The sequence below is a fragment of the Phoca vitulina genome, unplaced genomic scaffold (genome assembly GCF_004348235.1).
Source record: "Phoca vitulina isolate PV1807 unplaced genomic scaffold, GSC_HSeal_1.0 scaffold23, whole genome shotgun sequence".
Lineage (NCBI taxonomy): Eukaryota > Metazoa > Chordata > Mammalia > Carnivora > Phocidae > Phoca > Phoca vitulina.
This window is the reverse complement of record NW_022589726.1, coordinates 2,758,741-2,780,874: the sequence shown is the minus strand read 5'-3', so window position 1 is coordinate 2,780,874 and position 22,134 is coordinate 2,758,741. Positions and strand designations below refer to the sequence as shown.

General features: G+C 35.8%; 1 protein-coding gene, 1 non-coding gene and 1 pseudogene across 3 annotated transcripts in view; 1 reads left to right on the top strand and 2 right to left on the bottom strand.

Annotated features, from left to right (window-relative positions):
* Positions 1-22,134, top strand: part of TBC1D15 (TBC1 domain family member 15) — an 80,777-nt gene that overhangs the window by 15,031 nt on the left and 43,612 nt on the right. Inside the window, exons 1-5 of one of the 2 annotated variants that reach the window (XM_032420387.1) lie at positions 798-845; positions 11,261-11,359; positions 11,884-11,958; positions 15,919-16,057; positions 21,280-21,490. In XM_032420387.1, coding sequence (XP_032276278.1) covers positions 813-845; positions 11,261-11,359; positions 11,884-11,958; positions 15,919-16,057; positions 21,280-21,490 — 557 coding nt within the window. In that variant the 5' untranslated portion in view covers positions 798-812. Of the gene's footprint in view, positions 1-797; positions 846-11,260; positions 11,360-11,883; positions 11,959-15,918; positions 16,058-21,279; positions 21,491-22,134 lie in introns of those variants that run through there. The other variant, XM_032420388.1, reaches the window with a different exon arrangement.
* On the bottom strand, positions 217-309 carry LOC116642683 (annotated as a pseudogene).
* Positions 20,412-20,514, bottom strand: LOC116642680. The gene has a single exon (XR_004301369.1). It is a non-coding gene; the product is annotated as a U6 spliceosomal RNA (small nuclear RNA).

Genomic DNA, 22,134 nt, shown 5'->3' with positions numbered 1-22,134 from the left:
GGGGGTGGGGGGGAATGGGGTAATTGGGTGATGGGTATTGAGGAGGGCACATGTTACAATGAGCACTGGGTGTTATACGCCACTAATGAATGGTTGAACACTACATCAAAAACTAATGATATACTATATGTCGGCTAACTGAACATAAAAAAAAAAAAAAATTCTGGTATGGTTAACATAAAGTGTTATATTAGTTTCAGGTGTACAATATAGTGAAAAAATATGGAACACTTCACGAATTTCCATGTCATCCTAATCTTCTCTGTGTATTGTTCCAATTTTAGTTTATGTGCTGCATTCTACTTACACTTTAAACAAAGAGATTTGATTAACAAGAAATAAAATGTGTTTATCCACATAGTTAACTATTTTGGGTGGCTTTCATTTCTGTGTGTAGATTCAGATTTCCTTCTAGTATAATTTGTTCTGTCTGAAAGACTTCCTTTAACATTTTTTGTAGTGTAGGTCTGATGGTGAGGGAATTTTTTTTTAGCTTTTTTTTTTTTTTTTTTAAAGATTTTATTTATTTGACAGAGAGAGAGTTAGCGAGAGCAGGAACACAAGCAGGGGGAGTGGGAGAGGGAGAAGCAGGCTTCCTGCTGAGCAAGGGAGCCCGATGTGGGACTCGATCCCAGGACCCCGGGATCATGACCTGAGCTGAAGGCAGACGCTTAACGACTGAGCCACCCAGGCGCCCCTTTTTTAGCTTTTATATGTCTGAAAAAGTATTTTATCTTCTTCTTTTGAAAGATATTTTCTCTGCATGTAGAATTATAGGTTAACAATGTTTTTTTCCTTTCAGTACTTTCAAGATGTTCCAAGGAGATAGGAAGAAGCATTCAGAGGTGATGGATATGTTTATGGCTTGATGATGATGGTTTCATGGGTGTATACTTATCCCCAGACTTATTACCAAATCATACACATTAAAGGGGCGCCTGGGTGGCTCAGTTGGTTAAACATCTGCCTTCGGCTCCGGTCATGATCTCAGAGTCCTGGAACTGAGCCCCGCGTCCACGCTCCCAGGGAGCCTGTTTCTCCCTCTCCCTCCACCCCATCCCTGCTCCTGCATGTGCGTGTGTGCGTTTGCCTTCTCTATCTCAAATAAATAAAATCTTTTTAAAAATCATACACATTAGAGGTGCCTGGGTGGCTCTGTTGGCTAAGTGTCTGCCTTTGGCTCAGGTCATGATCCCAGGGTCCCAGGATTGAGCCCCACATCGGGCTCTCTGCTCAGCGGGAGCCTCCTTCTCCCTCTCCCTGCCACTCCCCCTGCTTATACTCTCTCTTTGTCAAATAAATAAATTAGATCTTTTTAAAAAAAATTGTACACATTAAATTCATGTCAGTCATATCTTAGTAACATGGTTAAAAAGAAAAAAGTGTTTCTTCATTGTTTTCTAGTCTTGTTTCTAAAAAGAAATCTGCTGAACTCGTTATATTTAACGTTTTTTTTTCCTCTGGCTGATTTCAAGATTTTCTGTATATTACTGATTTTGTACAATTTGATTATGATGTACCTATATATAGTTCTCTTTGTGATTCTTGCAATTTTGAGTTCATTGGGGTGTTTAGATCTGTGGGTTTATTAGTCTTCATCAAATTTGGAAAAATGTCTGCAGTTATTTTTTCAAAAGAGATCTTTTTCTGTTTCTCCCCTTCATCATCTTCAAGTACTTCAATTATATGTATATTAGACCACTTGAAGTTTTCCTGCAGCTCACTGATGCTCTCTTCACCTTTTCTCAGTCTTTTTTTCCTGTGTGTATATAGTTTCTATTGCTGTAACTTGAGGTTCATTATTCTTCTGCGATGTCTAATCTGCCATTATTCCTTTTAGTGTATTTTTCATCTTACATTGAAGTTTTCATCTCTAGAAGTTCACTGGGTGTTTTTTATATTTTTGATGTCTTCTTAGTGATTTCTGACTTTTTCTAGAATCTTGACTATATCCAATTCAGTTATAATAATGCTTGAATATTCTTCTCTATTAATTCTATTTTTTGTGTCATTTGGGGTCATATTTAATTGGTTGATTTTCCTGCTCATTAGGATCAAATTTTCCTGTTAGTGTGCCTGGTAAATTTTTTTTACTAGATGTTAGGTCTTGTGAATTTTATCTTGTTGGTTGTAGATATTTATATATTTATGTATTATCCTGTTATGTGGAAACCAACAGTTTTGGGTCTTGTTTTTAAACTTTGTTAGATGGGTACAGCACGGCATTTAATATGGAACTAATTTTTCCCCACTGCTGAGGCTAGGCTGTTCTGAGTACTTTATCCAGTGCCCTGGGAATTACGAAGTTTCCCACTCTGGTGGGAATAGTTCTGTGTGAGCTTGCATATTGTTTCTTCTAATAATTTCAAGTGACTTTCCCCCCTAGCCTTAGTTAATTTAATGTAAATTACTGATACACATGCACTGACCAGTACTCTGCTGGCTACTCAGGGAGGGACCTCTGCAGATCTCTTTTGAGTTCTCTGTGCCCTTCTCTCTTCCCTGGAACTCTGTCCTGTGAACTCTGTCTTGGCCTCCCCCAATTCCCAGCTCTGTGTCCTCAACTCCAGGAGACTACTAGGTATTGTCTGGGTTTTCTCTCCCTTTGCCAGCTAGAAACTCTCTCAAGACAGTAAGCTCCCGCAGTTGTATGGCTCACCTCATTTGTTTCCTTTGAGCAGTCACTGTCTTTCATTACCTGATAAAAAAAACAAAACAAAAAAAACCAAACTGTTTCAAAGGTTTGGTTGGCTTGCTTGCTTTTTTGTTTTTGTTTTTGTTTTCTGGTGAGAGGGTAAATCCAGTCTCTTTCGCTCTATCTTGGCTGCATGTATATTATAGGGTTTTTTCCCCTCTGTTTTTGGTGGGATTAATACCTATTTCTGCTATGTATCTTTTTTTTCTCAGGCTCAGGCTGAGTATTTGACTGTGTTCCAAGTTTGTTTCCTTGGTTGTTAGGAACTCTGAGATGATCTTTTTCTTCCAGAGGTTTTTTTGTTTGTTTGTTTTTGTTTTGTTTTTAAAGACTTATTTGAGAGAGAGAGAGCGAGAGAGGTCGAGCGCACACATGAGCAGTGGAGAGGGGCAGAGGAAGAGGGAGAAGCAGACTCCTTTCTGAGCAGGGAGCCTGATATGGGGCTCTATCCCAGGACCCTGAGATCATGAACCGAGCCGAAGGCAGACGCTTGACTGACTGAGCCACCCAGGTGCCCCTCTTCCAGAGTTTTTGTAATAACCATTTCATTCTTGTTATCTGTATTGGTTTTCTTTTGCTCTGTGTTTTCCGAGAGGTGATGTTGTCAACAAGACATTCAAGAATTTTATCAGGTGCTAAGTATTTAGAGAATGTCAGTAGATATATGGGTAGCTGAAGGTCATCATCACCTCTATAAGAGTGGGTTTATGCCAGTTTGTAATTGATATTAAAGTATCTTTTTTCCCTATTTCATTGGTAGTCTGTGTACAATCTCTGTAAAGATAACATTCTTTCCCCTCCTTTCCTTCCTTTTATTTTGCTGGTATGTGTAGTGATAGGTGGTGCTATTCCCTCAAATCTGCTTGATGTATCCTTCTGTTTAGTTTCCTCAGTGTATGTCCTTTCATTGTTGAATTCATGTCATGATTTCCATCTGACAGTATTCCTCCACTAGCTATGAGATTTGGTTTAAATTGTTTGTAAAACTGCACATTTTGCTTTTATTACCAGTGATTTTTAGCATTTTGGTTGTAAAACAAAACTTATTTACAGAGAAATGGTACGTCTATAACTTCATAAGGCAGACATCCTTGTAACCACCACTTCAGTCAAGAAATAGAGCTTTACAGCCACTCCAGAAGATCTTCCATGTACCCTTTTCCCCCAAGTAACCACTGCCCTAACTTTTGTAGTACTTACTTTCTTGCATTTCGTTATTGGTACTAGCATTTTTTAAACACTGCTGTCCTGTCTTTTTTTGTTTGTATTTCAATTCTTCTTTTATGTTCTCTACTTAGTATTACTGGATACTTCTTTCAGTTCTTTTTTTTCCTCAGTCTTGCGCCTTTTGTCTTTTATGGTATGTGATATTTATTTTTCCTTAGGTAGTTTGTTTATTCTCCTGTTTCATTTTAACACGGTATTTCTTGATTTCAAGAAATTGAACCATACAGGAATCATGGTCCAAAAACCCAAACCCAAAACTACCCCAAACCACCCAAACACGGTATTTCTTGATTTCGAGAAATTGGACCATACAGGAATCATGGTTCAAAAACCAAAACCCAAAACTACCCCAAACCACCCAAATCCTGATTTTGACAACTGTATATCCTGTTGTGTACAGTTTTCATGCTTTATTTTCCCTGCCAAATAAACTGGAAGATGAAGTGAAAGCACCATTTGTATCTTCATTAGAGATGTATCACAGATGTGTTTTTGCCATATAATTTGTTCTGTTGTAGAATATCATAAATTTGTGAGTTATTAGGCTTGGAGAATCTGACATAGACTTTTTACAGTATCTCAGATATGTGTGCTAGAGAAATGATTAGGCTGTTATATTTTTACATTCAGTCAGTGCCTTTGTCCTTAGGGTAGCAATCATGGGATGTCTTTACTGCCTGTACATTGTGTTCCTATTTGGGGTGCTTGGTGTGGATAACTCAAGGAGTCTCAAACGTGCTGTCATCTCTAGTAGTGCAGACTTTTGTCTCAGTCTTTTTCTTCTCCTAGCTCTACATTCCCAGCTTCCTGTGCTTGCTTCAGCAGCAAATATACCATTTGCGAACTTCCTGACATCAGTTTTATTTGCCCTTTACCTCATTGGAGTATGATTTTTTCTTGTTTTTCTTTCTGACTTACATTTTTTTTCTATTATGCGTATGAACTCTTCATCTTGTCTCAAATCTCAGGTAGTAGAAAGAGAGGCATTGCTGGTGTCCTTTCTTTGCTTCCTGTAGCACAGAGGACCTACTTATGTTCACAGCATTGGTAATTGCTGAGTTCTTCAGATTGGAATATGAGCTATAGTATACTGGAATAATTTTGCTAGTGTCTTTATATACTGCACCTTATGTTGATTGGCTTGTCATTTTGTACCCTTTGGACAAATAAAACATGTCAGAACAGATTTCTGGATCTCAACCCCAGACTAGTGGAAGAACCTTGATCAAATCACTTAACTTCCCTTGCATTTTTTCTCAGTTACAAAGTGGGAATGATAACACATATCTAATTGTGTTATGAGGATCAAATGTGATAACATACAAATGCTGTGTAAAGTAATGCATAATAGAGTATTACATGCTGATAATAGCATTTTAACTTTTCTTTTTATTTTGCATTAGAGATTATGAACAAAACCAGAGTAAAGAAATTGGAAACCTGTTTTACTAAATGTATTGCCTCAGATGAAATTCCTGATATCATAATTATTCCCTGTAGCGAAATAATTTTTCATATCAAACAAGCTTGGAGATAGCTTTTCAAATTCTAATTACTACTATTGATGAAGATAGGAAGCAAAATGTCCTATGGCAGAAAGATACTCCTCAGGAATCAATTCACTTATAGAGTCTAATGAAGAAGAAATACCATTTTTATATTGTGTAAGATCAGAATTTTAGTTGGACTTCTGTTTTTGTGTTTTGAGCTATTGAAGGTAGTTGATACCTGTAGAGTTGTATTTTATTAGGCACATGTACTCAGAAGCTTGAGTGATGGACATATGCTGTAAATAAAAAAATAAGTAAAATCATTCCCGCAAAAATAGAGTGAAGGACTATATTAAAATGAATGATTCAAACCAAGATGATATAAAAGAGAGTACTAGCTTTTTGTGTATAATATTTAGAATTACAGAGGGGTGAAAACCAAAGATTTTTGTTTAACGGCCAGATTATTAAGTAGTTAGCTGCTGCATTGATTTATAAATGAAAGACATTTAAAAATTGTTTTTAGTCCTAAGCAGCATTATTTTGTACATCTAAGCAATTTCAGAAACTGCTTTCCTCTAGGGAAGCCATGTGAAATTTTTCTGGTAGTTTCTTGAGGCAATAACGGTTGAAATTTAATGGATGAAGGTATTGGGAAATCTGAAATCCACTCCTTTCTTTGGTATGCATGTGGTCTTGAGTAAAGTCTCTGAACCGCTTTGTGTCTCAGTTTATTCTTCTGTAAGATGGAGATGGAAATAAAGTCTATTTCTGAGACATTCAATTTGGCTCTGAGGATTAAATAAGATCGGAGTGCTTTGAAAACAATAAATAGTTAAAACTTATCATTTAGTTGTTTACTATTTGAAGTAAATTATGTATTGATGTAACTAGTTTGTTTGGTCCCTGTAAGTCTCATAAGACTTCATAAGGTTTAGGAGCTCAGGAAGGTAAGTTTATTAATTTCATTCTATTTCTGGCAGGATTAATAATTTGTATTGATTAACATCACACCCTTCAAATTAGAAAGCTGAACATGACTGCTTTCTAAAGATAGTACAAGTCTGGGTTTGGAGTTGTGGATTTTTGGACGTGTAATTTGTTCCTCAGAAAGTGCTAAAGAGTTAAGGACAGAACCCAGAATGAGTGCAGCTTGGATTTTTTTGTAAGGTGCCTGGTACTTTAATGCTTTTTAAATATTTTCTCAGTGAAATTACTTAGGAAACTCAACTTTTTCTTAAATGAAAACGAGAATAGGCAACACTTGACCAATATATGCATGGGAAAGAAAGAGTAAGGAACTCTTCTTAGGTGCTTCAGTTAGGTAAAGTATTTTATTTGGTTCTTTAGGATTCACTTACTTTATTAAGGTTCCAGAGTCTGTTTAGTGTTAATAGTATCACAGAATTTTAGATTGCATTGTTAATGATACCAAACTTTTCTGGGCAAAATGAGTGTCCTTTTTTCTACTATGAGAACTATGAAGCTCTTTTTGGGCGGGGGGGCAGAGGGAGAGAATTTCAAGCAGACTCCCTACTGAGCAGGGAGCCTGATGTGGGGCTTGATCCCTTGATCCATGAGATCATAATCTGAGCTAAAACCAAGAATCGGAGGCCTAACCAACAGAGCCACCCAGGCGACGGGAGAACTATGAAGCTCTTGATTATTGTTTTAGCTGAGACTTAGGTGAAAGTATGCTAACATGTAGTTTCCAGACATGTCTCTCTGATCTATTTCTCACTAAAGCTTGAGATTTTAACGGATTTCTTTCCCTTAACTTCATATTGTGGCCCCACATATAATTATCTAGTTTAACCTCTTGTTTTGAAAATTGATAAATTGAAGTCTGGAAAGGTTATAGTTTATACTTCTGCAATTTCCTTTTTTACTTATTAAAATTATTTTTTATTACTAAGCAATGTGTAACTGTATTTTAGCTTTGAAATATTCAAGTATGTTAGAGGCATTAACATAGACTGTTACAGTTTTCTTTCAGCCTTTCCATATCCCATTCTCTTTCACAAGTAATCTCTGTTAACAGCTTAAAGTGTGTCCTTCCAGAACTTGTTCTGGGTATTTTACAGCAATTTAGAGAAGCTTTTAAAAATACATAAATGTCATCATACTATATATAATTGGCAGTTTTTTCCATGTTTGTTTGTTCATTTAATCTATCATATCCTTTCTTAATTCCTGAATAGTATTCCCCATAGAATGACTATCCCAGGAGATATTTGATCATTTCCCCTGTGTGGGTATCTAGATTCATAACTTCCCTTTCCTTTTTTTCTCCCTCCCTCACCCTACCTGATGTTATAAATAATAGTGCTATGAATAGTTTTAAGCATATCTTTATGCACATGTGTGAATAAATCTGTGTACTTTAAAAGTTCTTATCTTTATGCAAACAATATAGAATTGTCTTCTACTGCTCCCCAACTCATGCTGTCCCCAGTCTTTGCCTTCTGCTTAATGCTGGTCTGGTGCTTAACGACTATTTCAGTGAAGGCCATCTTGGGTTTTTGAGATCAGAATTTCTCTGGTGATCTTGATTACTAGAAGGACTCTTTTCCTGACATATAACTTCATATCACAAGTGACGAACGTAACACAGGAATAACAGTAAAAGTAATGTACTTTATAACATAGTAGCTAAGAGCACAGTTCTCTGGGTTCAGACTGCCTGGATTTTAATCTCCACACTGCTCCTTAACCATCCCTTACTATTTGCATCAACGATCTTAGGCAAGTTATTTAATATCTTTTTCAGTTTTTTCATTAACACAAATGGGCTTTCCATTCTAATGATGTAGTAGGATACAGTTATAGAGCCTGTGGTCTAGGGTTAGGGGGATTAAGCTATAACATGTGGAGTTCCTGGTGCATAAGTATTCCATAAATGTTAGTTAAAAACAGGAAGATGCATACCCATTTACATTCATAATTAGGGTGTGATGGTGATGGGTTGTGAAGGTGCTTGTCTTGCATGCTGGTCCCCATGGTATTCTGAATAGTGAGATGGTAAATATAAAATGTCCATACTACTCAAAGCAGTCTACAGATTTAATGCAATTCCTATCAAAATACCAACAGCATTTTTCATAGAACTAAAATAAATAATCCTAAAATTTGTATGGTATCGCAAAAGACCCCGAATAGCCAAAGCAGTCTTGAAAGAGAACAAAATTGGAGATATCACAGTCTCAGATTTCAAGATGTACTGCAAAGCTGTTGTAATCAAAACAGTATGGTACTACTAGCACAAAAATAGACACACAGATGGGTGGAACAGAACAGAAAGCCCAGAAATAAACCCATGTCAATTAAGCTTCACCAGAGGAGGCAAGAATATGCATTGGGAAAAAGGCAGTGTCTTCAACAGGTGGTGTTGGGAAAACTTAACAGCTACATGTAAAAGAATGAAACTGGACACATTTTCTTATAATCTACACAAAAATAAAACCAAAATGGTTTAAAGATCTAAATATGAGACCTGAAACCATATAAATCCTAGAAGAAAGCATAGTAGTAATTTCTTAGACATCATTTGTAAAAACATTTTTCTAGATATGTTTCCTCAGGCAAGGAAAACAAAAGCAAAAATAAACTGTTGGGACTACCTCAAGATAAAAAGCTTCTGCACAGCAAAGGAAACAATCAGTAAAACTTAAAGGCAGCCTATGGAATGGGAGAAGATATTTGCAAATGACATATCTGATAAAGGCTTAGTATCCAAAATATATAAAGAACTTATGCAGCTCAACACCAAAGAAACCAAATAATCCAATTAAATGGGCAGAAGACACAAATAGACATTTCTCCAAAGAAGACATACAGATGGCCAGGAGACACATGAAAAGATGCTCATCATCATGTATCAGGGAAATGCAAATCAAAATCACGATGAGATACTATCTCACGCCTGTCAGAATGGCTAAAATCAACAACACAAGAAACACCAAGTGTTGGCGAGGATATGGAGAAAAAGGATCCCTTGTGCACTGTAGGTGGGAGTGCAAACTGGTGCAGCCACTGTAGAAAACAGTATGGAGATTCCTCAAAACATTGATAGAATTACCATAAGATTCAGTAATTCCACTACTGGGTATTTACCCAAAGAATATGAAAACACTAATTCAAAGGGATACATGCATCCCTATGTTTATAGCAGCATTATTTACAATAGCCAAAATATGGAAGCATCCCAAGTATCCATTGATAGATGAATGGGTAAAGAAGTTGTGGGGGCACCAGGGTGGCCCAGCAGTTAAGTGTCTGCCTTCGGCTCAGGTCATGATCCTAGGGTCCTGGGATCGAGCCATGCGTTGGGCTCCCTGCTCAGCGGAGAGCCTGCTTCTCCCTCTCCCTCTGCTGCTCCCCCTGCTTGTGCTCTCTCTCTATCTCTCTCTGTCAAATAAATAAAAAAATCTAAAAAAAAAAAAAGATGTGATATACACCCTCCCACACAATGCAATATTACTCAGCTATAAAAAGATGAAGTTTTGGCATTTGCAACAACATGGATGGATCTAGAGGGTGTAATGCTAAGTGAAATAAGCCAGTTAGAGAAAGACACCATATGATTTCACTTATATGTGGAATTTAAGAAACAAAACAAATGAACAAAGAAAAAGAGACAAAAAACAAGGCTCTTAAATATAGAGAACAAACTGGTGGGTACCAGAGAGCCGGTGGTGGGGGATGGGTGAAACAGGGGAAGACGGTTAAGAGAGGGTATGTGTTGTAATGAGCACTGGGTATTATATAAGACTGATGAATCACAGACCTGTACCCCTGAAACAAGTAATACATCATATGTTAATTAATTGAATTTAAATTAAAAAAGAAAAAAAGTACACTTATGATGAGCACGGAGTAGTGTATAGAATTGTTGAATCACTATGTTGTACACCTAAAACTAATATAACTATGTTAATTATACTGGAGTTAAAAAAAAAAAAAAGAGGTCTACATAAATAGAAACTTACACTCTATTCCAAACTTCTGTATGTGAAAAGTACTTAGGTCTCAAAGTGATTATTTTATTTCTCTTATTTTCATAATGAAAAAAAAATGTAATTGTTTGGGAAATGGGTCCCAGGAATGGAATCTTAAATTTATAATATTCTGCTAATAGAAGATAAGACTTAACTTTACATGGTTCAGTTTACTCAGGAATTAGCTTCAGTCTCCCTTATATTCCCACAGGATATTGTTCAGGACCATGTCTTAATCATATCTATATAACTATAGTCTTTTGCATGCTTTTACATGTAGAAGCACTCAGTAAATATTTGTGTGCATGAACTACTTTAATCGTTCCTAGAAGTCCTCATCATTACTCCTTAAAATTCCCATGTTATTCCCTGAATTTCTATGCCACTGTGCTACAAAAACACACTGAAATGATCTTACAGTAAAACATGTACTGTTCTAGGAATAGTTAGAAAGCATTGATTCCTTATTGTATTTCATCTGCTCTTATTCTTGAATGTTTTCATGGCCTTTTTCAGTTTGAATCCAATATTTTGCTTAACGTTTGTTAAAAATGTATTTTAAGTGGAATTCACTTGAGACACATTAGCAATTACTGTGACATCTTTGTTTATGGAGAAGATCAAGATTGTGATTATCACTAAACCAGCAAACTTCCATACAGCAGACTACCTTCCAGTTTATCTTAATTTGAAGTGCTCTTAAGCCTGAGTGGTATTTTTAAAATAATACGTTTATATATGAAATAGTCAGAAATGTGGTTCAGGCATTATATGAAAATACATAATTTTTTTTAACAAATGTTGAAATCTTACTGAATAATAATGGTGTGATTCTTTTTTTGTTGTTCCAGATTATATATGAACAGGAAGGGGTCTATATTCACTCATCTTGTGGAAAGACCAATGACCAAGACAGCTTGATTTCAGGAATATTACGTGTGTTAGAAAAGGTATGTTTTTAGTAAGTGATTTTATTTAATAATTGTTTATGGCAGTGGTTTATCTTCGGGGCATTATCAGTAAGTTTGAATTTCATGTGTAAGGTGAAATTATGTAATTGAACAGTGGTTATAAATTTAACATGAAAATGATATTGAAAAATATGTAATCTCTACACTCAGTATGGGCCTCGAACTTACAAGCCTGATATCAAGAGTCCCATACTCCACTAACTGAGCCAGCCAGGCACCCCAGGAAAATAATACTTTAGATAAGCCCGTAAAATGGCATGGAATATTAAAAACTTATGTAAAAGTTTCAGTATTACAAATTTTTGTCATGAAAAATAAGCAGAATTTAAAAATGTACGTAACATTTATTGTCAAATAGTGGTTTACTTGTGATATTGCATATTTAAAATGCTAATATTTAAGGGTTTAAAATTTTCATTTTGCGTTCAGGGAATTAAAAATAGGTAACTAAGAATGTAAGATATTGCTGACTAGTAAATATAGTCCATAATTTCTTTCTCTAGGATGCTGAAGTAATAGTGGACTGGAGACCATTGGATGATGCTTTAGATTCTTCTAGTATTCTCTATGCTGGAAAGGTACTTAAGAAAGAAAGGGTGTGGCTAAAGGAATGCCATTTTTATTTTTTTGTTTTTGTTGTTCATTCATCATTCATTTATTCATTTATTCATTCCAGTGTAAGGAATGCCATTTTTAAAACAACTTCTTTGAGCTATAATTCATATGCCATAAAATTTACTCCTTTAAATAAAGTGTATAAATTCAGTGGTGTTAGTATATTGAGCTGTGTAACCATCACCAATATCTAATTTTAGAACATTTTCATTACTCCTAAAAGAGAAACTTTGCCTTTTAGTAGTACACCCCTCATTCCCACTTAACTTCAGCCTCTTGCAACCACTTTTTATCTCTGAGAATTTGCCTATTGTGGACATTTCATCTAAATGGAATCATACAATATGTGATCTTTCATGACTGGCTTCTTTCTCTTAGCCTGTTGTTTTTAGGGTTTATCCATGTTATAACACCTCTCAGTTCATTTGTTCTTTTTCTTTTTCTTTCTCCTTTTTCTTTTCTTTCTTTCTCTTTCTTTCTCTTTCTCTCTCTCTCTTGCTTGCTTTCTTGCCTTTCTTCTTGCCTGCCTGCTGAACAACATTGCATTTATGGAAATACAGTAGTCTCCCCTTATGCATGGGGGATACATTCTAAGACCCCCAATGGATGCCTGAAACCACAGATAACTATTGAACCCTATACATATTATGTTTTTTCCTATACATACCTATGATAAAGTTTAATTTATAAATTAGGCAGGTGAATGACGTAGGCATTGTGAAGTAGTGTTAGGCTACTAACTGTATGTACGTACTGTCAGAAGGTGGATCATCTGTTTCTGGATGGACCATTGTTGACTGCAGGTAACAGACTTCGGGTAACACACTGTGAAAGAGAGAAACCGTGGATATGGGGTCAGGGGTGGGGGAACTACTGTACCACATTTTGTTTATTCATTAGTTGATGGATATTTGTGTTGTTTTCATTTTTTAGGTTAATATAAATAATGCTGACATGAACATTCATACACAAGTTTCTGTGTGGATATATATTTTTCTCTTAAAAACCTAAGAGTGGGATTGTTGGGTTATATGATAACTATGTATTTGCCATTTGTATCGTGTGTTGACTCACTGTGGAAGGTAGAGATTTCTGTTTTATCTCTAATTCACCCTGAAACTCAGGCTCAGTTCTCTGCATTTCTTCTCAAAATATCTGTCTATCTATCTTTCTATCATCTATTTATTTTTAAAAGATTTTATGTATTTATTTGTCAGAGAGCACAAGCAGGGGGAGCTGCAGACAGAGGGAGAAGCAGGCTCCCCGCTGAGCAAGGAGCCTGATGCGGGACTCAGTCCCAGGACCCTGAGATCATGACCCGACCAAAGGCAGATGCTTAACCGACTGAGCCACCCAGGCGCCCCTGTAGATGAACTTTTAATTAATTCTTGTTTTCAGTGTGTTATCCCTGTGCTCAGTGTGCTTGGTTTCTCCTAATCCAGAAATAATCTGTTTTATTTTCTCTAATGAATAACCCTCCAGCCTTCTGGACTTTTGTTAGTACTCTTCTTCTTAGCTTGACCTCTATCCTAATTTCCAGAAGTACTTGATCAACCAGTTCCAAGCTTTTGTGCTGGTGGGGCTCTATAGATGCTGTTTAGCTCTCCTCGTTGATTTCATTCCTTCAGTTTTCCTCTCTATTTTTCAGTCTGTTTCTATTTCTTAATTTTTCTTGTGCCTTTATAATATCTTTCTGTTCCTACAAATTTTCCTTTTTCCCTTTTTAAAAAGAATTACAGTAGCAATATATGAATACATTATTATAAAAATACTCAAATAATAGAAACAATAGAAATTGAAGTCTTGCTTGACTAGAATCTTGTCATCTGTCCCTGTTTAGTGTGTATCTTTCCAGACTTTAATCTGTTCATATTTTATTATCGATCTATCTAGACCTAGTTTTTTTCTGTTTCTAATTGCATATGCTGCCTGTAGTTATACTGCGAACATTGTTTTGCAGCTTCTTTGTTTAATTTACTATTATTTAAGAGTAAATAAATATTAAAATATATCAGTTTTTAGACTATGGCTTAGTATTTCCTTGGCTACCCCCTAGTTTGTTTATTCATTCCTTCACTGATGGGTATTAAGATATTTTCAGTTTTTCATTTTTACAGTGTTGCAATGAAAATTCTTACATATGCTTCTTTGTGTACATGTGTAAGTATTTCTCTAGAGTGGATGATATAAAGAGAGTTATTGTAATGACACACATGTATAGCTTGAATTTTTTTTTTTTAAGATTTTATTTATTTATTTGACAGAGAGAGAGGGAGAGAGATAGCACAAGCAGGGGGAGTGGCAGGCAGAGGGAGAAGCAGGCTTCCCGCTGAGCAGGGAGCCCGACGCAGGCTTGATCCCAGGACCCCGGGATCATGACCTGAGCTGAAGGCAGATGCTTAACCGACTGAGCCACCCAGGCGCCCCCATAGTTTGAATTTTAATAAATAATGGCTATATTGACCTTTTGGAGTCGGTAGTAATTAGCACTGTCATCAGCAGTGTGAGATACTAGGTCTTTACACTGTCTTTCGTATTTTATTTTTTACTTGAATGGGTCAAAAAATTGAAATTCATCTTAACTTGCTTTTCTTCTTCTTCTTTTTTTTTTTTTTTTTGATTTTATTTATTTGAGAGAGAGAATGAGTGGGGAAAGGGGCAGAGGGAAAAGGAGAAGCAGAGAGCCTGTCGCGGGGCTCGGGATCCCAGGGCTCTGGGATCACCACCTGAGCCGAAGGCAGATGCTTAACCAACTGAGCCACACAGGCATGCCTCCTTTTTTTTTTTTTTTTTTTTTTGAAGATTTTATTTGAGAGAAAGAGAGCATGCATGTGCAGGGGGGTTGGCAGAGGAGGAAGGAGAGGGAGAAGGAGAGAGAGAATCTTGAGCAGACTCCACGCTGAGTGTGAGCCCAATGTGGGGCTCCATCTAAGGATCCTGAGATCCTGATCTGAGCCGAAACCGAGAGTCAGACACAACCAACTAAGCCACCCAGGTGCCCCTTAACTTACTTTTCTTTGATTGTTTCTGAAGTTGGACATCTTCCTATGTGTTTGTTGCTTCATATTTCTTCTTTGACTTGCTTGTGCATACCATTTGCTTGTTTTTCTGTTTTGATATTTGCCAGTTTCTAAATAATTTGGTAGGTGTTGTTTTTGTATTCTGGATGTTTTTCTTTTGTCTGCCATGTATTTTGAAAACGCTTTCACTCAGTCTTGCTTATCTTTAACTTAGGTGTGCTACTTTTTATAGTATAGGAATTAAATATTTTGATTTAAATTATTAATATTGAATTTTAGACATTTGGTTTTATTCTCTTTTAAAATATTAAGTTCTTTAGAATTATACATGTAGATATGTTATTTGTAGCTCTTAGCTAATTTTGACTGAGAAATATGCAACCAGTGGTGGCTTAAATAAAATAGCCACCATTGGTTATTTTCCTCAAATAACTACAAATCTACAGGTTTGGAGTGATTCTCCTGTTTTTTCTCTTACAGTCATAACATGGCTGCCATATTTTTAGGCGTCATAGCTACATTCAAAGCAGGAGAAAGGGGAAAAGGGATGAGGCTTTTTTATTAGGAAAGCAAAAGCATTTCCAAGAGCCCTGCAGTTGACCTCTGCTTTTATTTCATTGACAACCCTAACTGCAAGGGAATCTGGGCAGGCTTTTCTTTTTTTCTTTCTTTTGTGGAGGGGGGTATGGGGGGGTGGGTGGAGAAGTGGGGGCGGGGATGGGGTGGGTGGCAGGTAAAGATAGGCAAGAAAGAAAAGGATAGGAAATAGTGGTTGGTTTTCCCACCAGTGATGTCTGTCACAATCTCCAAACTTAATTTATGTAGAAGTTGAGAATATATTGTTAATTGAAATTAAATTCTAATTTTAGTCCCTAAATATTTCATATGTTATACTTTTTTTAGGACTCCAGTTCAGTTGTAGAGTGGACGCAGGCCCCAAAGGAAAGAGGTCATCGGGGATCGGAACATCTGAACAATTATGAAGCAGAGTGGGACATGGTCAATACAGATCTGTCTAAAAAGAAGCCACATACCAATGGAGGTATGAATTAAATCTTTTGAAATCTTAAACTGATTTGCTACAATATAATAAAAATAAAAGTGCAAAGAAATTCTTTAGTGTTTCTCTGTCGCAGGGATGATTTGGTGCTTTAATACATAGAACTCCTATTTTAGTTATATTCCCTCTTCATCTCTCTTTTTGTGTTGTTGGTTGTGACTTTATAAAAAAACAAGGTTTTAAAAATACGTGTTCTGTTTTGTAGTTATTCATGGCAGAAAATAGAAACACTTTAAAAAATTGCTTCAGATGTCTCTCATGCACATTTTTCTAGCATTAAAAAAAAACAAAAAACAACATGTTGTTTCGTCCTAAAGCACCAGGGGGAGATGGAGTATACCACTAAACCATACTGTTCTAATTTCAGTGCTTACTGAGATCTTCACAGCTCATTACAATATATGTTCAGTGACTGTTCTTTATATACTACATGTATATATTTAAATCTGTGTTTCTGTGTGATGATTATCTACATGTAGATAACAAAAAAGAGCCAAGCTAACAGCCTGATAGAACACATATACTACACCAAATATGATTTGTGATTCTTTTAAAAATAGTAAATACTTGTACAGAGTTAAAATGTTTTTTCCTTATTGATTAATTTGTGTTTTATAACTAAAAAGACATTGAATGTCTTACTCATTTTAGTCTGAGTTTATGATTTATCCACATTTCCCAGATTCAGAAAAGCTGGCCACAATTGGCTGGAATATGTAATGCTACATTTATATAGCGTTGTTACCCAGTGAATCTGATTTTCATATTTGGCCTGCGGAATCATTCTCATATACAGTAGTTACATTTTGTACTGTATCATTTCTTGGAAACAGTGGCAGTTAAGAAGTTAATAGTAATTCATAAGCTTTTGGTGAATTAAAATCAGCTCATGCTGGTGTGTTGTTTTTTGTTTGTTTGTTTTTCCTTTTTGGCATTCTTTTTCTATTGAAAGGGAAGGTTCTTACCAGAATAATACAAAGTATTAAGGTAAGACCACTGGGTTTTAATATATTTGGCATGTGAAGTGGTTTTTAACTGCTCTAGATTAGATCTTCAGGATTAAGTTATGTGAATTGTGCTTTTTTTTGATTGTTGTTGCTTAGTATCATTGAATCCTTGAAAATGAAAATGACAGGCTATAGGAAAGAACAAAGGAATGAGTTTTCAGAATTTCATAAAAGAAAGAAGCATTAAGTGTATGAGAACATAATCTGACAATAAACGTCTTTTTAGATTAGTGGTTTTCAACTTTGGCTGCACATTGAAATAACCTGGTTAGGTTAGGCTTTTTAAAAAATACTAATGCCTGTGTTTCATCCCAATGAATTAAATCAGACTCTGGGGATGGAAACTGGGCATTTGTATTTTTTAAATGCTGTCCTGTTGATTTTAATGTACAGAACTGAGAACCTGTGTGTAGCTGTGTAGTTTAGCAAAAAACCACAGATGTAAATACTGCTTATATGACTTGGCCATGAACTGTGACTTATAAAGAGCCTTTATTTAGCAATTATTGAAAGTTAAGGAGACATTTTCTTTTTTTCTCTGTATTTAAAAAATTTTATGAATGTGTATAGCAGTAGAAAACAATACTGAACATAGTATGGCCCAGTATGCATACACGTGCACATATTTGATGGAACAGGAGTTATGAAGTGTAGTGCATTCTTTTTTTTTTTTTTTTTAAGATTTTATTTATTTATTTGAGAGAGAGAATGAGAGACAGAGGGCATGAGAGGGAAGAGGGTCAGAGGGAGAAGCAGACCCTCCGCTGAGCAGGGAGCCCGATGCGGGACTCAATCCTGGGACTCCAGGATCATGACCTGAGCCAAAGGCAGTCGCTTAACCAACTGAGTCACCCAGGCGCCCAAGTGTAGGTGCATTCTATTCCACCCCATCCCATCCCTTCTTCTCCCAGACTGTCTCATCCAATTATATTTCATCAAAAATTCTTCCTAAAGGGGACACTTTCTAAGCTTGATGTTTCAAAACTCAAATTTATGCCATTATGAAACATTTTTATATGTTTAAAAAGTATTTTTTTCTAATTTTATTCATTTTATAGTTTTCACATTTTATACCTTTTACTTTTTTTTTTTTTTTTTTTTCTTTGACAGAGCGAGAGTGAGAGAGGGAACACAAGCCGGGGGGCAGTGGGAGAGGGAGAAGCAGGCTTTCCGCTGAGCAGGGAGCCTGGTGGGGGGCTCGATCCCAGGACCCTGGGATCATGACCTGAGCCGAAGGCAGACGCTTAATGACTGAGCCACCCAGGCGCCCCTACTTTTTACTTTTTTGTTCGACAAAGGAAATTGGGACAAAACTTAAAAAATTAACTATCAAAGACTTAACTTTCCTTATACTTTTTAAGAGTTTCTATTATGAAGTCTTTGTTTTTATATAGCAGATCAAATGTTTTGAAAATGTTTCTTACCAGAACAACAAACTCTCATCATGTTCTGTACACCCATCCAAATAAAGTGTCATGTCCTCAGTGTTAATTCTATTCAAGACACATAGACTTACTGAGCTGTTTTAGTTTTACACTTATGCTATTATGGTTAGTTTTCCCATGTCATTGTGTTGGGGATACTTCTTACGTGTATTTGGTAACATCATTCATCAAAACTAATGTGTTGTTTTTTTTTTAAGATTTTTATTAATTTATTTGAGAGAGAGAGTGAGAGAGCGTGTGGGCACAGAGAGAGAATGAGAGGGAGAAGCAGACTTCCTGCTAAGCAGGGAGCCTGATGTGGGGCTTGATCCCAGGACCTTGGGATTATGACCTGAGCCAAAGGCAGATATCTGCTCAACCAACTGAGCCACCCAGGCATCCCAGAACTAGTTAGTTTTATTTACCTTTCTTTAAGAGAGAAAAGGAAATTCTGAGTTAACTCTTGGATTCATTAGGTTTCCTTTGTGTAACCCTTTCTATTTCTGGTTAGCTATTGGTAGTAGATTAAATTGCAGGTCTTTTATGTTGACTTGGTACTAGGTTATTTATTTATTCAATGCATCTTTGAGTACCTACTATGTGTTATTTACCCTTCTAGGCATTGGGGATATAATCATGAACAAAATAAAGTTCTTTTTCTCATGAAGCTTACTATATTCAAGTAAAGGGGCTTCCAGAATTGACTTGTAATGTTTCTTTCATTGTTTATCAGAGCTTCAAGTGAGGAAATGTGTAAGGCATTTTCTATTCCATATGTGATGTGTTTCTTCCATTAACATGGGAAAATCTGTGTAAAAATTTTACTTTTGAATATGCACAAACTCCTGAAAATTCATATAGCTTGCATGTATTTATATTCTCCATATGATTTTCATGCATTAATTTAGATTAAGTCTTTCTATGTAATTTAAGAATTTAATTTTAAAAATTGTCTATATCTAGTTTTTTGTTGCTTTGAAAATATTTTTGGTCTTTGCAAATAATCTAGTAGTCCTAAATACATTAACATGTAAATGATTCAGGAAGACACTGAAATTCTAGAATTGTTTTCATTTTGATATTAGCTTTTAGTGGTGTTATGAGCTCTATGATATAAATTCTAGTGAAATATGATGTATGGTAGTCAAGTTGGCACATGGCGCTTAATCTAGTATCAGCCTTAGATATGAGTTCACCATCTGAACTGGTGTGGAACCTAGGCAGGTCATTGTAGAGATAAATTACTTTTTAGCCTTTCTGGACTTCTTTCAAATGATACTTAAGTGTCCATGAAATAGTGATGGTGCCTGTATTCCTGGTAGGTAGAGGTTCTGTAAGCTGTAGATTTCTTTGTGTCAATTTAGGAGATCTTGTTGGAGCTGATGGAGCTATGGTGTTCTTGACTATATAGGAGGGTGACATATATGCAGGTCAACACTGATCTACTCTTTGGTCAAGTTCTATAAGCACATATCTTCTATGCAGTTTAGTTTGTGGAGTTGATAGCGTGGAATGGAACTAAGATCTTGAATAACAGGATAGTGCAACACTTCTTGGGAAATAACATTAGAGAAATGGATTTTTAAAATTTCAGAGACATGACATGCTTATGTCCAAGTTAAAACAGGTCAAAATGGCATTTTTGGATAGAAATTATAAGTAGTAGTGGGAAAGTAATATTTTTCCCTTTGTTCTTTACATTTTTATTCATATATTTTTTATGCTGCTTGTTATCAGGTATGATATTGTTCACAAGCCTAGGATTTTTAAGCTTCCATAAATAGCCCACAACCTCAGAAAATACTTTATTTTATGTTACTATAGTTTGGGTTGAACTGAGGTCTTACTTTAGTATTTAGTAGATGGATTTAGTAGGAAGATTGAATGTATTCATTCTGTTTTTAAAAAAACACAGACCTCTTCACGAATGCGCGTGTCACCCTTGCACAGGAGCCAGGCTAATCTCTGTATTGTTCCAATTTTGTGTATGTGTTGCTCAAGCAAGCACTGTATTCATTGTCTTTGAAGCACTCACAACTTAAGTTATATTTTCATCCGCAACTCCTCACTGTTCTTTGGGTTTTTGTAAATAAAATGTCTGTTGGTATATTTACTCCAATGTTATTTTTTTATACCAGTGTTATTTACCTTCACTCAGTGTAGTCTAGTAAAAATAATTGCAAAAGGAAGTGAGGAAGTAAAGGTTTTTTGTTTTATTTTTAATGACTCTCCAAGAGCATCATGTCATTCATATTTGGCGGGGGTGGGGAGTGGGCAGTGGAAAAGATTAACATTTTTTGAGTATTTGCTATATAATTGGCACTATACTAGTTAGGTGACAAGTATTAGCTCTTTTAATTCTTAGAATAACATTGGGAGGTAAGTATAATTATCTCCATTTTTACAGATGAAGAAACCACGGCTCAGAGAGATTCAGTTATTTGCCCTAGATCATTCAGTTAGTAAGATGGTGATGCTGTAATTTGAATCCAGCCTGCCTGCTTCCAAAGCCATAGTCATTTTTGGGCAAGCTTTTATTTGAAATAGGGATAATATTTTTTCCCTCTTTATGCAATAAGATGATTATTTTCAAAACTATTCTTTTAAGAAAATGTATGTTGCCATTTCTAATACAGGTAGAAACCATAGTAATATGAATGCTATAGTCATTCCCTAGGTTCAACAAGTATCTGTTAGGCAGTCATGAAGAGCGCTATCAGTACCTTTTAAAAAGGTGAACAAAAATATTTTGCCCCACTTTCTTGTTTTTAAGATGCTCCAAGTCATAGAAATGGGAAAAGCAAATGGTCATTCCTGTTCAGTTTGACAGACCTGAAATCAATCAAGCAAAACAGAGAGGGTATGGGCTGGTCGTATTTGGTATTCTGTCTAAAGGATGACGTCGTTCTCCCTGCTCTGCACTTTCATCAAGGAGATAGCAAACTACTGATTGACTCTCTTGAAAAATATGTGGTATTGTGTGAGTAAGTATCAAATTATTTTCTACTTATTGAAACTGGATTATTGTATTGGTCCCAAGGCAAACAATTTTTACTTGTCATTGGGCATCAGTGACCTGTGTGCAGATGAGGGCACAAGCAACTTTGTTCTTTCTGGGATATTGACTGCTTTGGAGGAATGATTGAATAAAATTTTGCCATTTTAGTACTTTGGATCTGCAACTTATCACCTTATTACTGTTCTAAAGAAAAGAGTGGTCTGATATTTTTTATACACATTTAAATGAATGATGATACATCAATAACCTATGGATTATATATTTATGTAATTAACCTTTTATTACATATTGTCTGTTAAAGATAGAATTTTATTTGTACTGTTGCATATTTAAATCCAGCAAATCTAAGGCCTTTATAAAATTATTATAGGTGTGGAAGACAGGGCTTTCTCACGTTCCAAAAATCTGGTGTCTTATATTTATTCACCTATGTGCATTTGAACACACATACTCTTACTTGCTTTCACTCCCTACAAATATATTTTGGGTATCAAAGTTCTGAGCACTGTGCTAGTTGCTTGATAGTTAAGTAGTGAACACAACAGGCTATTCCTGGGTATCTGAGAGTTTATGGTCTTGTGAAGGATGCCAACCAGTAAATGGCAATAA